General features: G+C 35.6%; 1 protein-coding gene across 1 annotated transcript; it reads left to right on the top strand.

The window, feature by feature from the left end:
- The first annotated feature begins 3,363 nt into the window (after positions 1–3,363).
- Positions 3,364–7,894, top strand: LOC106790804 (neuroligin-4, X-linked-like). Its single transcript, XM_014755964.1, has 3 exons — positions 3,364–3,592; positions 7,322–7,564; positions 7,887–7,894. The coding sequence occupies exons 1-3, from the start codon at positions 3,364–3,366 to the stop codon at positions 7,892–7,894; spliced, it is 480 nt and encodes a 159-aa protein (XP_014611450.1).
- The last annotated feature ends 9,817 nt before the right edge of the window (positions 7,895–17,711 follow it).

Raw genomic sequence — 17,711 nt, forward strand, 5'->3', positions numbered from 1 at the left:
CTTCTCACCAAATTCGAATCAAGTTCGAGGTAAACGTATTCGTCTTATGTTAGTATCCGAAAGAGAAGCTATTTTCTAATGATTTCCAGCTGAAATGAAATACGAGCTTTAGTTCTATTTAACGTTACGTCCAAATGTTAAATTATTGAAAAAGATTAATTACTTTGGTAATTAAATATCAGTCATTAGAGTAAAATTTGAGAAAAATGTATGAGTATTAATGGTTCTACGCGAGCACGTATTTGTTCCTGATGAAACAATATTATTAGAAAGTTGGAAATTTGAAATATTTTCTATGTATAGAAAATTGGAACACAATTTTTCCGGTTCGTTGGACTCTCTTTCATTTACGCTAGGAAAAAAATTGTGATAATGTTTCTTTACCGCGCGATGCCGCTATTATATTTTGTATGAAATAAATTTCGTGTCATTGTATATGAAAAATGAATAAATGAATAAATAAATAAACCGACGAGAAGAGAATAGAAATAGTATCATTATCAATCGTTGTTTACGATGCATCGATCTTTTACTGCAATGAACAAAATAAATAGAACGCAGAGTAGATGTAGATGAATAGAAACACGTATAAATATGTATAATACGTAAGCGGAACTTGCGTTCGTCGGTACGCTAACTCCGAAAATAAAAATTGGAAGACGAACGTGGGGCGATTTAGTTGGCCGGTCGGCGGCGCTGCGTCCTCGAAACGTTTTCGATTTAATTTTAGAAATCCTCCCCGCACCCTCACCCTTTGCGACCTTAGTTCCGCCGCGTTGCCGAAACACCACGGACGCGAATTTTTCGAAAGATGCAAATGTTCTCTTCTTTATTGGAAATATGTGAGAAAAAGTGAGAGAGAATTTAGGTTCTTTCAGTTTTGGAAAAACATTGTAAACCATAGGAAAAGTTCGCTTAAGCGTAAGAGAATTAACGTGTTTTAGGCGTCGCTACCCAATGGCGCGTCGTTCGCGAACTTAGCATCGTAAACTTTGAAACAATCCGAAATCTTCCAAGAATTTTCTATACGCCACCACTCGAACCGTCTTTCTATCATTTTATATCCTTATTTAATTTTCCTTCCCGAAATCTCACGGATTCTCTGAACGTGAAACGTTGTTTTCCCTATTGCCGATGGAAGCTCAAGAAAATCAGATGAAAAAGATATACGTGAATGTGAACGTTAACATCTGGCGAAATTTACTCAACGAGATTTCTTACTCATTCTCGTGTCTTCGGAATACGTATTTGTGCATGTGTAAGTGTGCGTCTATACACCTATGCGTGTGAATTAAATTGATTATTTTAAAGTCGTGCAAATTAAAATTTTATAACGCTTCTCTATTTTCGTTGCGCGTTTCTCGCGATATCTAGATTAAGTTTAAAATAACACGACGTTTTTCCCTCATAAGATTTTCATCGGAAAATTTTTCAGACGGATTCTTAAGAATAAAAATAAATCTAATAAAGATAGAAAATATTATCGAATCCATGACAATGTAACTCATAGTACGTGCTCATTTGAAAAAGTAATAAGGCGATTTAAGTTAAGACTTTATATCATTAATATCGGAAAATGGTGCGCAAATATTTCGCTAAATGTAGTTTCTCAGTTTCTCGTCGATCCTCCTCCTTTCTCATTTTCCTCTCCTTCTACGAGAGGATAGAGAGAAAAGAGAGGAAATTTAACGCGAACGTTTTCGAAGTTTGCTAGGCAACGCTTAACGTCATTCCTAACTTGGAAATTGCATTCGACTATATTCGGAATACTAGCTATCTGTACTTACTTGCTGTGTTATCGATGCATGCATATCTATATATGCGTGTATGCAAGTATACGCGACAGACGATATCAAACTAAACCGGAAATTAAAATCGGTATATATTCCGTAATTAGTACGTCATTAAAATTGCGTACTTGGTTTGTCTCTGTTCGTGGATCTATATCATATAACGCAACATCACTATCGCCATTTTACATTTATACAAATATAACGTTATTCGATTAAATGCATCATATTCGAAAAAATGAATATGTCGAGATAAATATTTTCAATATTATACTATGAAAATATTTGACAAACCTCATTTACAAATGAATTCTTTATAAAAAACGTTTCGTTATTTATTACACAACAGTTTAATAAAGTAAAGCTTCGTTCTTCTCCGATTTGTTTCGAGTCTATTCTAATAAGTTAGATTCAATGGACCGTGTATACCGTATGTAAGCTCGAAATTTTCGAATTTTCACGAAAGTGTTCTATCGGAAAATCGAAGTTTGGGTAGAAAAGGAGGGAAATACGATCTTGTTTAAAGGTGAGGGAAAGAAAGAAAGAAAAAAAGAAGAGGTAGACATTTACGGGTTGAATTTCGAAGAAAGTCGTTTTCGAAGCTCGTAAGTGGAGCGTAAATTCGAAGGATGAAGTTATTCGTTGATCGTTCGAGAAGATATCGCTTGTAGGAAGTTTGAGTATGAGTTTAAGAGAAAGAGAGAGAGAGGGTGAAATACATACACATACGCATTCACAAATATAGAGATAGTGGACCCGTTTATATGTATTTTAGTTCAAAAATAGAGTAGGCGTTCGAGTGGTGTTCCTTTTCCCCGCGTATGGAGCAACGCGTACGTGCGTTCACCCTTGTTTGCACCGTCGCCAAGAATATCGTTGAGAGAGAGAGAGAGAGAGAGAGTAACGTCGTCGAAAGTAACGTCGTCGAAAGTAACGTCGTCGTATTTTCGAAGCATAAGAACGCACAAACGTTTTCAACTTTTCAAAGAACGTGAGTTAAGTCTCGTGACTTTTTTCCTTTACTACACGACACGACGAGATTCTATCAAATCACAAGTCCTGCGTGATTTTTATTTCACACATTTATCCTTTGCGATGTCAATATTAAAATCAAAAATAGACCACAAATTTCGAGGAATTTAATTGATAGTGGAAAAAGACTAAGAACGATGCTGGACCCGAAGAAAGTGTTTCGATTTCGTCCCAATAAAATCTGTGATTGGAATTTTGGATTGATAAAAGAGTTGAAATAAACTATGGAAATGGTGTAAAACACCGTCAGTATTTGTAGAGACAGTATTGGAGAGACTTCCTGTGTTCCGGAAACGTAAAGATTCTACATTCTAAAAATAAATATACTTTTATTTCGTTCGTCGACCGCACTCAGGAGTTTCCGTGTTAACGTTGATACGAAAAGTGATTTATTTGCTTTTATAATTAGCGTAATTGATAAATATACTATTAATTGAAATTAAATTCTAGAAAAATTCTAATGACCAAGTGTTAAATCAATTTAGACACCATTAAATCGGTGAAGGAATTGAAAGATAAACAGTTAAAACAAATGTCGAAGATGCTTCGTTTGGAGTTGGTTGGCTTCGTGCTTTTAGCTTGCACGCAAATTCTGACGGAACATCGTGATTCACGTGAAACGCGTCCTCCTTTCATCAATTATCCGAGGTATCATCAAGAAAACGTGGAACCCGTGACGAAAGATGTTAAAATCAAACAAGGTCGATTACGTGGCATCGTGATCAAACCTAGAACCAATCACAATCTCCAATTGGTCGACGTTTTTCTCGGTAAGTGTAATTGCATGCTTCAATAGAAATTCTCATTTCCATTAAACGTTTCTACGAAGTACAATTCCATCCTGTTTTCTACTAATTTAACGTTCCACGTTCATTTAATTAATCACGTTGTGCAATCTATTCGCTCGGTCTCAATAAATAATATTACAATTCTTTTCTAGAAGCTGTAACAAAAGTTTGTTGTAGGTGTTTTGTAAAATATTCTAAAAATATCGTTAAATCGTTAAATAAATATCGCGAAAAGAAAAAAGAAGTTGCTATATCATAATAATATATACTCGTATTTCGTAATATCGAATCCTGAAGATAGCCTCTGTCTAGATATCTTCAATGTGTATCAGCGTGGAAAAATTCTTTTAAACCCGACGATATCCTTGTAAAGCTGTACATTCTTATACATACCGATAGCAATCGAGATCGCGTTCTGCTTATCGCATATAACGGAAACTAGAAGAAACAGCGGCGTTTACCGTCGTGAAAAGATATATTCTATGAACCATGTTGATACGAATATACCTTGACTACATAGATCGCAAAGTCATTGATAGAATATTCACAATTCGAATAGCAGAACTTTTGAATAGACGAGATCGAAGTTTTTTTTCGAAAAAAAAAAAAAAAAACGCTAAACGTTTTCATTGACCTCTCCCGAATCCTTTATCTGAAAAATGTGTGGCTAAAGTTTTATTAAAAATGCGCGCTTTAACCGAAAACTAGACCATCTGAAAATAATCCTTTTCTTTCCGATCCTCCAAATATTATAGATGGATAGATAGATCAACCGAGTCTGCCAAGTTGGTTCGACATAACGTTTAAATCGTTAAAGTAAAAAGAGAGAAAAAAAAGGGGGGATGTACTTTTTATGCTCTTTGAAATTCCACGAAAGCTTCTTGCGAGAAGGATGGAAGTTAAATTCGGCTCGCGGTGAGAGGATCGTAATCGCGGAGTTTCGCAATAGTTTTCTCTCCCTCTCTCTCTTTTAGCAATCAGGATCTCCCTCCGATGGGATTCGATACGCCGTTAAAGAGAACTTCGCTTGGAAGCCGAAACTTTCCATGAGCGACCTCCCGCGTTTGATCAACGTATCCGCATGGCTTTGAGAATTCCGATACGTTGAAGGATCTAAAAGAAGAAGCGTCCTGGGTGTTTCGGGAATAGATACTCTCTGCTTCCATTTTCTTGTGTCTCTCAAGAAAAAGATAAAGAAAGAGAGAGAGAGAGAGAGAGAGAGAGAGAGAGAGCTCTTTGCTAACGTACACGAGAGTAAGTAAATGCTTTTAAAAGTAACACGCATGGTTCGAAAACTTCAACAAAAGCTTCGCCCTTTGTACGAAATCTATAAGTTTTTTCTAGTGAAAATTTTTCATTTCAAAAAAGAATAAAATCTGGGACGTCCCGAAAGTGCCATTGTGTATCCTGCTGCGAAATACATAGGAAGAGTTTTAAACGAGGTGAAATTGAATTAAAATGATTTTGATAAAAATCCTTGTTTTGTTTAACTGAAAAGAAAATAGAAACTATTCGATTTCATGTGTATTAATGTGAATCAATAAATGAACGAGATTAAGATTACATTATGTGTTAATTTACTATGTGTAAATTATTTACATATATAACGTTACATACGCTATATTATATCGATAAACCGATAATACAATATCGTAAAATGTTCATAAGAATATATGTACTTTTATAGGTATGCAAGGGAGAATTGGACATTTTGTTTTACGTAAATATGTATCCACCTATGTAAATATTTGTATGCAGGCCGAATAGGAATACGCGTAAAAACTCGTCGTTACCACATTGCAAACTTAATTAGATATACAGGAAATATAATGATAAAAATATAAATATTATTCGATATTTTGTTTAATAATTGTTGTTAACGATCGAAAAGAACAATAAGAATATTTTGCATTTGGAAATATTTATTCAATCGAATGACTTTTACAAAGAAAATAGTTGCGATAGAAGTTGCGCGCGTATTTTAAACGACTCATTCGATCGGACGTACGTACATTCGTGGGCGTTTTTAATTTCCCGAGTGAATTTGAAGTTTCGATGGAAAATACTTCAACTTTCACAAACAACAGGGGAACTCTCCCATCACCAAAGTGAATTTCACAAAGGCATGATCTATCGGGAATCTCCTCTCGTTGTAGTTAAAGTTGGTGTCTAGAATGCAATTACAATGTGTTCTTCCAAGCCTATATATGTAAGTTTGTAAATTGAATTTGCTTACTTCTTTATTATATATTCTTATGTTTCTATAATTCATGGGTATCGTTATAGTATATGAAAGCAACCATACAATAATTTGACGAATCAATAATTTGTACTTTCTTTTTAGGAATCAATTTAAAATACATAAAAATGTAACGAAAAATATATTTATGTACACTTTTACATCGATGCATCATTCTGAAACAATCAAGCCGACACATTTCAAGAAGATTATTTGTCTTTTTCAATGAAAATACGAGTCTCGCGGGCCCATGTAATTTCAAGCGAATAATCAAGTTCGTTTACCTTTATTCGCTTTTTGTATTACGAGCCAACAAAACGAAGTAGCAGATATTTATTTGCCGGTAAATCACGAAGTAACGACGCCTCCGGCCGGCCATTATTCAAACGTGTCCGAATTCTGCCACAGAGCAGCTCTTCGCGGTGCATTGAGACATGAAAAATTCATCGTCACGATAAAGTCCGTTTGCTGGCCGATCTATCGATCGAAGGACCAATAAGTACAAACGGACGAGCCCTACCGAACGAGCTTTCGATTCGACGTTTGCGTGTAAACTAAAGTTTTTACCAATTCTTTCTCATCTTCTTTTTGTCAGGAGAAACAAAAATCAAAAAAAAGAATGTTTCCAATATGAGAGTAACGATTATCACGTTGCACAATTATTCCTTCTTTCTCTGGGAGAATTACAACTTAAAATCCGTAAACAATTCGTACGAACAAATTTATTATGGTTACGCGTGGGAACGATTACCACGTTCCTAGGTTAAAATTTACTACACACCGTCAGGGGTCTTCTTTACTTATATAAAGAACAACACTACATCGGAGTAGGGCAACTATAATTGCAAACAATAAACCTATAGGAATATATATAAAATACATAAGAGAAAAATATTCTTCCAAAATGGGAAAACGACGAAACATTATATGAAATTACCTTTAATTTGATTAACAATCAGAAAAATGAAGAACTTGTTGGAAAGTCTTTTATGTTAATATTAAATGAAAAAGATTGATATTTCTTTTTTCTCGTATTCTTTAAAGATATTTTTCATTTCTACCAATGCAATATCTATCTACAATTATAATTATCCGTATCGATGAAACGAAACGTTGTAATCGTTCTCGTTCGCGAATGAAAAGCGGTACCGACGGCGTGATAGATTATTTTTTTTCCATATCGTTCCACACGTGTAGGAAACAATTTCGCTCGTTTGAAATTCACTCGATCGAGAACGAGATGTCTACTTTTACTAGCTTTTTAATCGATCAAAAAAATACGTTTGAGAATGAATCAAAAAGGAAGGTAAATGGACGGAAACAGAAATAGAAATAGAAATAGAAATAGATAGAGAGAGAGAGAGAGAGAGAGAGAGAATCACGAATTAATCGGTTTGATGGGACGTTAGATAGCAATGCTGACAAATCGACAAGTTGAAAGTGTCGAACTAAACTGTGCAACTATGTTTCAGGAGTCCCATATGCCGAGCCTCCAGTTGGTTCGCTCAGGTTCACACCACCGAGATCACCGCAACCCTGGAGAGGAACACGACAGTCACTGGAATTCGCTCCCGTTTGCCCGCAAGTACTACCGAATCTTACTGACGAGGTAAAACCAGCACGCTATGAGTATCTCGAGAGGCACTTGCAGTATCTCAAGAACCAGAACGAGGATTGTCTCTATCTTAACATCTATGCTCCCCATCAACCAGAGGGTAAGTTCTTTCATTCCATCTCGAATAAATTCCTCAAAGTTAGACTTACGAGTCCCGGTGAAATCAATATTCAAATATTTCTAACATCAAATATATTCAAATCGAAATATGTGTAATTGTTACTAAAGCGATAACGAATGAAATGAATTATATTTTTGCACGATTTACATTATATTCTATCGGCCGATTATTCGATAATTTATTTATCCGAGTACCCTATTCTATCTCGAATTAATTTAAATAATAAACAACGTTCAAGGGAATTCGTTAATAATACTTTATTTCATCTCATAATCAAAGCGTTTATTTTTGCCGCTCTAAGTGGATTAAAAAAAAAAAAAAGAAAAATTCTGTGTTTTAAGAAACGCAAGGGCTCGTTTTATTCTGCGTGAAAGAGATAAGAGCTTGCGCATTAATCATCGCTTATGAAACTTTTCCGTAGATTAACTTAATCCCGAATCTATGCGGTCTCGAAAGCGTTGCGATTAATAAAGGTATCTCGAACCGCGCGCGCGTACTTTTCAACCACTATTCTCAAATTCCCTCCCCATTATATCAAAGAAGTAATATCGAAAGCCTTAGTAGCAAATTATTTTCTCGTTTGTAATCGATGAAGCGGAATGTTATGGTATTACGCGAATTAAGCTGGTATATACGGCAACTTGGGAAGTCGGGCATGAAAACGCACAGCTTCCGAGCGAAATTCAAAGAAAATCGGAATCACGATGCATTCATTGAATAACGAGCCGTAACCAATTATTACAATTTGTAGAGAAGAAAATTTCAGTACGCGAACTACAAGTTTTTCAATAATTTTGCTGCGAAAATTTGAGAATCTAATAATCGGGATCTTTCCGAAGATTATTCTAAATATTAAATCATTAAATGTTCGACTTCTTAGAGGACCGTTCCGCGTTGCTTTGAAGCGATCAATGCAAGTCAGGTTTAACTATTTAGTATTAATTGTTATTCCATGATAACGCATTCCCCTCCGACAAGACGCAGCCGCTGCAGTCGAGAAAGCGGCACATTTAAATAAAACTTAATGCGCCATTTTAACGGGGAACGCGTGAACGTGCTCGACGGGCGTTCTCACGGAGAATGCACTTTAGGGTAATTACCGTGTACTTTATGCTAACCGCGTTCGACAAAATTCAGAGGTGCTGCCGTTCGGCGTAATTATTTTCACGATCTTTCCTTGTCTCCTATTAAAACGCGATAATAAGGCATTATTTTGTCGATCGATATTTTTATTTTTATCTTCTATTTTTCGGATTTCCAAAATTTATTTGCTTTTACAGAACATATGTATTTTCCTCTACAATTATTTATTTGAACGTTATGGTCTACTCTAACACGTACCGCCAAACCTTAACGAATATTACAGTTATCAACATGGATTTTCCAATATTTATATGCACCCCAGTCGACGTTATATGTTAGCCATTCTTCGTTGTCATTGCAACATGAACAAATTTTACATGGAAATATCGACACGAAACCGGTAGTTTTATGGTTGCCGTATTCGTATTCATATGGTTGAGGGATAAGGGAAGAAGGGATCGGTGGTGGATGATCGAAAAAAGGGAAATGCATCGATGCTATGTGGTGGGTGCTCGCCTAGACGAGCTTCACTCACGATCCCCGTGGTTCGTGGATCGTATCTTCAAAAGATGAATAATGAAAAAAGAAAAAAAAAAAAAAATAGGGAAAAAAAATAAAACACATAGAGAGGAGATGCTGGTAGCCGCAATAGATATGCCTGCCTACTTCGCGAATCGATTTTCATTTACGTAAAGGGCTCGAGCGAGGTCTCTGGGCTCTGGGCTTTTATCGGTAATTATAGGAAGCATTAAGAGTGTCGATATCGGTAGCTACGCTTTCATTTTTCTCATCCCACTTCGTTTTCTCTCTCTCTCTCTCTCTCTCTCTCTCTAGAATCCTAAAAGGATCTAATTAAAGGTATTCTACTGTGGCAAGGCGAATTGCCAATTAGCGGCAAGAGTAGTCTTACGTTCGAATCGAGATTCATTCTAATCCATTCGTTCGAACTCTTTCACTTCTTGAAATACGTTCAAAAGATCATCGTTTTTTCTCCACGAAACTTAACAAATATTTCCTGAATTAAGAAACACGAACTCGACGCGTTATTTTGTAACAAACATTATAAAGTAATTAGTTTCTGTATATTGAATGGATTGGGGGAACCAAGGAAAGGTAAAAAGTAATATGGTAATTATTAGGAAGTTAAAAGAAACTAATTACAATTATAATGTTTATGGTAAAAATATGTTAAACATTATACTGAAAGTAAAACACCATTGCTCGGGTCTAATCACGAGGAGGTAACCGCTTCCGAAGACCCACGAGGGATGTGMATCCTAAAAATGTCCACATCCGAATTCAATTCAAAGGAAATAAAATAATCTAACCGAGAGAACGATTTTAAGCTGCATCATTCTTAGTCTTAACAGAAAACTAATTAAAAAAAGCAACACGTCAAATAAATATATATTAAAATTATTTAATATTTAAAATATGTTAATAAGTATGTAATGCTTATATACTAGTACATATGTGTTAATTATTGATTAATATGAATATTTCATATCGGTATTTAAATAAACTTTCATCCACGTTGAAAAAACTTTAGCGAAATTAATTTCGAGGAGTTGTTTTTTAAAAAGAAAAAGAAAAAGAAAAAGAAAAAGAAAAAGAAAAAGAAAAAGAAAAAGAAAAAGAAAAAGGAAAAAGAAAAGATGTAAAAGAAGGAAAGAAGATAAGAAAAAGATAGGTAGAAAAGTTAGAATCAGCCGGTTATATCTTACGCGCATTTATCGAGCCTCGTCGAGTTGTGGTTCTAACCAGGGAATTTCCTTTCTTCCGTTTGAAAGTAAGAGAGATCTTTCGTCGGAGGTAGACGACTTTCGAAATTGCCGAGATGACGGGATAATTCCGCGTGGAAGAAGATGCACTTTTCCTGGGTGGTTGGGAAAGCCTTGGAATAATTTAATTCGACGTCGGTAAACAGAACTCATTCGTCTCTTACGTTGGAAAGGGAACGTGTGTTCTATACGATAGAAGGAAGAGAGAAAGGGAGAAGAAGAAAGTAGGAAAATCGCGATGAAAGATGCGCCAACGTTGCAAATAAATTGGAAGTGTCCAGCTACGGGTTAAAGGGGCTGTTTCGCGGAAGATATATGCACCCTCTTAAATATTGGATGGTAGTAAAAGGGGGTAAGAGGAAAAGGAACGCGAAAGGGGCTTCGGGAAAGGGGCTTCGGGAAAGGGGCTTCGGGAAAGCGGCTTTCTACTTGTTCGAACCATCTCAGACGCCCTTCGGAAAATATCGGGAAATTCATTAATACGCGATCTACGTGTACCGTATAAATCTTACCACGAGACAGAATTTACAGCATCATGTATTTACGCCGTTTTACAGACTGACGTTACGTGTGTTCAAGGGCTGATTCGAACTATCGTCTTTCTCTCTTTTTCATCTTATTTCTTTCTCGCCAGGATTTAACCTTTTGTCGGTGGAACTCCGTCGATAAATATCGATTACATACCGCTATCGATAGCATCGATATTTTTCAATATTTATTGATGTTATGGAAAAGTGCATGCATGGCTATTGAATATGTTGAAAAGTATCCGTAAATATTGATAAGTATGTATAGATATGAATGATAACCTTTCGGTTTATTGAACGATAAAATTCTTCATCCATTATCAAGAATAAATCATTCCTCTGTTATCATATAATACAATATAATATAATATGCACTATATATAGTATTCATTCTGTTAAAATATATATACAATATAATAATCTACTTAAGATTATATTACTCCAGCGATGTTGTGTACTATTCGCTGCAAAATATTTTGTATTGTATGGTATAATATATATAATTTAATAAAAGTATCGGTAGCTACACAGTCAGTGAAAAAGAAAAATTGTCGAAAGCTTCTCAAGACTTTCTTAAAACGGTACTCCTTGTGTGCGGTTTTCGTAGAAAAAATTTTAATCAATCTTTCTCTCTTTCTTTCTCTCTTTCTTTCTCTCTCTTTTTCTCTTTAAGATTGTACTTCTTTTAAAGGATCGTAGAATGAGATCCGTATACCGTTCAAGTTCCCTTCAGGATAAAGACGAAACCACCATTTTGTGGCAGGATTGAAAGAAAACGAGAAAAAGCGAGATGCGATGTGAGAATTGTTTTATGTAATAATAAAAGTTGACGTTGCTATTAAAGTCCAGAGATTTTCAACCCCGTGTGCGCGTGTGTACGTTCGTATATAAATCGTTTTATAATATATAATAGAAAAATAATAAAACGTTTTCTATTTTATAGTATCTTCTTTCTCTCTTGATATTTTGTACAAACACTCTCTAAATCTTATCCCAAGATCAATAACGAAAATCTAATTGACCACAGATGATGTAGCAAAATGATTGTGGAGTACCTAGCTTTGCTACAGAGAACTCGAAATATGCCCACAATTATGGCGATAACATCGGTGCGTGTCGGCATTATTACGTAACCGCAAAATGTATTTCGACTATTTCATTCTATGTGTGAACATTATATGTATGTACGTATATGCAACATACGTAGGACACTGCACAACCGCGATGACGTTTAGTGAAATAACGAAAAGCGTACGGTTAACCCTACTGACTTTTGGCTACCCAATAACCTACGATACATCTGCTCTAATATCTTTTACCAATGGGACCACGAATAACTGATTTTATGAGCTAAATGGGGCTAATTGCTATGATATTATATATTTTTTAAACAGACGTGGAATTTCACGTAATATTTGAGTATGTTTATATGGCTAATTACAAGCTGACCTAATAATGTATGCTATTTTTGTAAATATATATTCGCTGAAATTTTCATTTATTCATAAATTGATATATTTTGTGTATTCTCTTTTTATTTTTTTTTAAGAGAGAGAGAGAGAGAGAGAGAGAGAGAGAAAATGAAGCTCACATTCTACAAGAATGAGGATAAATATCTATAGATTAAATTCTACTTCACGAATCTACAAATCCCTTCAATCGGTTCTTTCTAGTTCGCTCGCATTCAACGGATGCTTTCTTAAAGTTCAATCATTTCCGCAAAAGATGCCAACAGAGAATACATGAGAGTAGGTAGAAATGTTTGCTGAAGTTTTCCTTCCACGTGACCACGCTTGAAGTCAAAGTTGTAAATTGCACACCGCATGCGAGTACCGTGTATATATTTGAAAAATAGCTACGGAGGCGTTTGCCTCGTTCAAATTTGAACGTGAAAAATGTTTGTCCTAAAACATTTCTACAAATCTGAATATACAGTAAAAGAAATCAAAGTATTATACTTAATGTACGCTTATTAATTGTGTCAAATGTAAATCCTTGTCTACAAAAAATATGATGGTATATAAAATTTAATATAAAGTGGCGAGAGAAAAATGAAATAAACGCTCGGACTCGTCCATAAATACGTATTTTGGCTTGAACTTCTCCCTCTACGAAATAATCTTTATTCGTTTGACTCTCTCTCTCTCTCTCTCTCTCTCTCTCTCTCTCTCTGGTTTTATGTGACAACGCGCAATGCGGCGCCCATATGGTTCTGATAACGACGTTATCTGACCGAGCTGTGCTAGGTCGCGCGTGTTACCGGCACGTCTCACCGGTTATTATTCTCGGCCGATCGCCACGCACTGATTTACTATTAATCACAACCGTGGAAAATCAAATGCCGACGATTCCGAGTTTCAAACGTGAAATCCCATTTCAATATTTTTCTTTCTCGTTCGAATTCCCTTATTACGATATTAATTCTAATTGCTCTTTGGGAAATTTAAACAACGATCGTATCGCTTCGTTGAAATTAGTTTGAAGAGTTCCGTGAAAACGAATAACCGGTCGGTCCTTTACGTTTCCATTGGCGAGGAAGAAATCAATTTCTAATGGAAAACTAAAGAAACAAGAAGAAGAAGAAGAAGAAGAAGAAGAAGAAGAAGAGAAAAAGAAAGGAACGATAAAAAGATGGTTGAGAAAAGTCGTCGGGTCGTCGTTCACGAAAGAATTTCGGATCGTCACGAAGTTCGTGCCTGTTAGTTCGGTCGTTACTCGAGAACACGTTGCAATGAAATTAGCTTTGTTACTTTGGACGAAAAACGAATGCGTTCCCTATCCCTTATCTCTGTTATATTCTTCTATATCTTTTTCTCTTCTTTTTTTTTTTTTTTTTCAAACACCCTCGATGTGTTACCATCACCTCTTACACGTGTCCTTATATTTAAAAAGAAGAACATTCGTCCTAAAACATTTTCACCGTTTACTTTCAATTCACGCGAGTGAATCCGTAAGATCACGCATGCATTAAGTGCATATAAATATAGTATATACAACGTTTCCTACATTTTAGATGACATCCTCGGCATATATTCATCTATATGCATACATGGCATTGCAAAATAACATTTACACACATGGAATACATAAAAGTATTTTATATATTATATATTAAAGAAGAACAGTTTTTTCAGTATAGTTTTACGTATAGGAGAGCTGTAATAGAATGACCTGTGTTATTTTGTAACTCGTAAAGAAAAAATCGATAGAGGAAACGTAAGAAAATTTTTACTGATACGATAAAAGTCGCCTCGACACCTTGTTGACGAGAACATAATGAAAAATAAAATAGATGAAAGAGAAAAGTTATCATTACTATGATAGTACTTAGGATAAAAGTTGACGATTCATAACAAGTTTATCCATCGTGGATAAGAAATTTGAAAGGGGAGGAGGGCGAGGAGGAAGAAGTACCCTGCAACGAGCGCTTTGCTCGAGCCCTTAAGGGTTTTTCGAGTTTTCCCCGACCGAGAAGAGTCACGCCTACTACTCCGTGCACTATAGTATCGCAACAAATTCCACGAAGGATAATATCTAGATCGGCTTCCCGTAAATCCGATTATTCTTCCCCCGATCCCGTCGTTTTCTCTTTAAATTCTAACCAAGATTTTAACTCCTACGTATTCCCTTTCTTCCCCTCTACAAATACCCTCAATCCTTAACTCCTATAAACTTTGATCTTTTATTGAAAATGTTCTTAGGATACCTTGTATATCTGGAACTCTTCTTTCCATCGTATACTTTAATTTCTTTCGATAATAATATTTTATAACACCGTCACCTGAAATATCATCGACGTAACATTAAGTCGTATCGTACTTCACTAGGACGTGGACGAAACCGAGCAATAAGCCGTATCTTCTAGACGAAACGAATGAGTTTTCCGGTGCTATATATAAAATTTGTCTAATGGTTCGAAGAGCGTTCTCCTTCTATTTCTCTCTCTCTCTCTTTCTCTCTCTCTCTCTCTCTCTCTCTCTCTCTCTATTTCTCGGTTTCTTTTCAACCCATCCTCTTTTCCATCTCTCATTCACATTTACCCTCCTTGTCTACGTTTTTCCCTCTATTTCCAGCGCAATACCTTCGTTTTCTCAACACCACCAGTCTTCCTTTCCTCCTTTTCCTTTGTAACCAACCACCTTCCTTCCTTCCTTCCTTCCTTCCTTCCTTCCTTCCTTCCTTCCTTCCTTCCTACCTTACTTTTTCCCTCTGCCCTTTTCCCACTTCCACCCCCGATCTTTACATTTCTTCTATTTTTCCTGAAAGAACGAAATGAGGGTTCGAAAGAACTTTTTAACCTTCTGAAAATACTTATTTGTCCGCTCTTTTTCCAATATAAATTTGTCGGTGTAACATTAAGCTGTGTTGATAATATTTATTGAATTCCTTCCAATTCATTGCATTCCTTTTTAATAATCTCAGTTAATAGTTAATAGCATTATTTTGAATATCATTGATTAAATATTTTTTACGCGATATTGTAATTGTATTTTAACCATTTCTCTCATACTTTATTCCATAAATTCCTGTAAGCGGTTACAAACAATGGTATATATATATATATATATATATATATATCTCGTTATAGTTAGATAGCTATGAAAATTAAACAAAAACTCTACACTCATCGTTCTACAATTAATTCGTGGAAGAGAAATAGAGAGAGAGAGAGAGAGAGAGAGAGAGAGAGAGAGAGAGAGAAACGTCGTTGAATATTCAGTTCCATCTCGACACCTCGCAATTTCGAGTAAACGCTTCCCGTTAATCGGACTACGGAACTACGCTTTTGTACTCGATGCTCCCTGATGGTCCCACGGAAGGCATCGTCGAATTCAAAGAGACCTCTCGAGTCGTCGATTTTCGCGCGTCTACTAGTCTCGTACGCTGGGAAAAGCTCAAAAGGGTCTATTTCCCATAGAGTACCTACCCATCTACAGCATACATGCATACACGCGCGAGAACTTACACTTATACGGGGTGGCTTTAAATTTTGCGAATTATACTTTTTATCTTTTTCGACAGATGTGAAAAAATATCTAACAAACGCTGATCAATAGTTTACGAATAGGATGTTATAATCGATCGATCCGATATATTGATTAATTTTCTTTTCAAAGTATAAAACAAATGTTCTCTCGCATGATTTGTAAGAAATATTTGTAAATCTAGTGATGGTCAATTAATTTTGAGTCATCGTTTTAATGTAAGGAGAAATGTTAGAAATGTTGGAAGAAATGAAAGTGGTCACATTGTATGGGTTCACACAGTATGGGTATCTACGTTCTCGCTTGTAAACTTCGTAGTTTTAGGAAAAAGGTCTTTACAGATCTGAGAATAGAACGGTCTACGATAGGTATTGAGGTACCTTTCAACTCGATAGAATCGTTTCCCGCGAAGATAGAAAATGCTGAAGGCGAATCGTGGAATTCGTAGAAGCGAAAAGGCTTTCATAAATTCAACGAAAATCGAAAGTCTCGCGTCGAAGACTTCTTCATTTTTCTTTTGCTCTTGTTCATCCGCTATTATATGTTCCGACAAGATTTTTGGCCTTATCGCGAACGAAAATCGAAACGTTTGTCATATTTGTTCTTCCTCCTCGTATTTTTCGTTGCAATTTCTAAAGGAAATGAAATATCGTTCAATGTTTTCTCCCCAAATTATTTTTTCCTCCTTTTCTATGAAATTTTAAATCAACAAATCCTGTTGCTGAACAACGTTTTGTCGAGTCTAAAAAGTAGATTTAACAAAATTATTAAATGAAAATGTTCGGTGTATCGTATCAGACAAGTTTTGCCAAAGGAAAATATGTGGTTCAAGGTATCTTATTACATTTAATCTCTGACAAACCAGACTGACATCTAGCATTACAGTGTACCTATTTGCTACGATGATCAAAGTTAACGAAATGTGGCAGAAACGTAGCACAAAACATCTATGAAGTTTGAATTCCCAAGAGCCGAATATAAACTTGTGAACATACATTTAATATGATGCATAATTTTGTAGCGATTTAAAGTTTCTTCTAAGAATTATAAATGATAAGAGACAAAATGTTATTAAATTGTTCATTGGTTTAATTTTTCATTTAAAGTTAAACGATCCCATCATATCCACGTCACTTCAACACACGATCGATCTACGTCAAGAATCTGTCGAGTTCAAAGTTCAAGTCGTAGAGCGCCTTGAGAGCCAAAACCCAAGGACCTTTCCCCTTGTCCCTTTACTATCCGAACTCCAGGAGTCCCTGATCTATCCCGTGAAATCCAATGTCCCTTAGGATTCGTGGCTATTTGCATTCCCTATCTTGGTAGTTAATCGTTCCTAGGTAAACAACTGTCAGTATTCGTAAACCGATGCAGTCTGTCGAGATTAGGACACGTATACCTAGCTAGCGTCACTGATCTGAACTTACTGAACTTAGTTGCGTCTTTGATTGATGTTTAGAACTTCAAGAAAACGCTATATGTATGTTATATATAAAGCTAGTTTATTTAGTTTCTCGTTATCATGATGAATTAAGTACACGCTAGTTTGCCAATTGTATCTTTGTGGGAACTTTGGTTAATCCAATAATTAAATGTATAGCGAGGCAAATACATTTACAAAAAAAATCAATTCGAATAAGTTGGACGAAAAACTTTGCGAAACAACGTAAACTTTTAAAAGAGGAATAAAACGATGATGGTTCTGTAGAACGGTGAATACTATCGTACGACACGTACACTTACTTTCCTG

This window comes from Polistes canadensis, unplaced genomic scaffold (assembly GCF_001313835.1).
Source record: "Polistes canadensis isolate GaletaPanama2010 unplaced genomic scaffold, ASM131383v1 scaffold_261, whole genome shotgun sequence".
Taxonomy (NCBI): Eukaryota; Metazoa; Arthropoda; class Insecta; order Hymenoptera; family Vespidae; genus Polistes; species Polistes canadensis.

Bases quoted from the DNA above. Each gene is read 5' to 3' on its own strand.
- LOC106790804 (XM_014755964.1), top strand. From the start codon at position 3,364: ATGCTTCGTTTGGAGTTGGTTGGCTTCGTGCTTTTAGCTTGCACGCAA. The intron at 3,593-7,321 runs GTAAGTGTAATT...ACTATGTTTCAG, and splicing joins ATTGGTCGACGTTTTTCTCG to GAGTCCCATATGCCGAGCCT.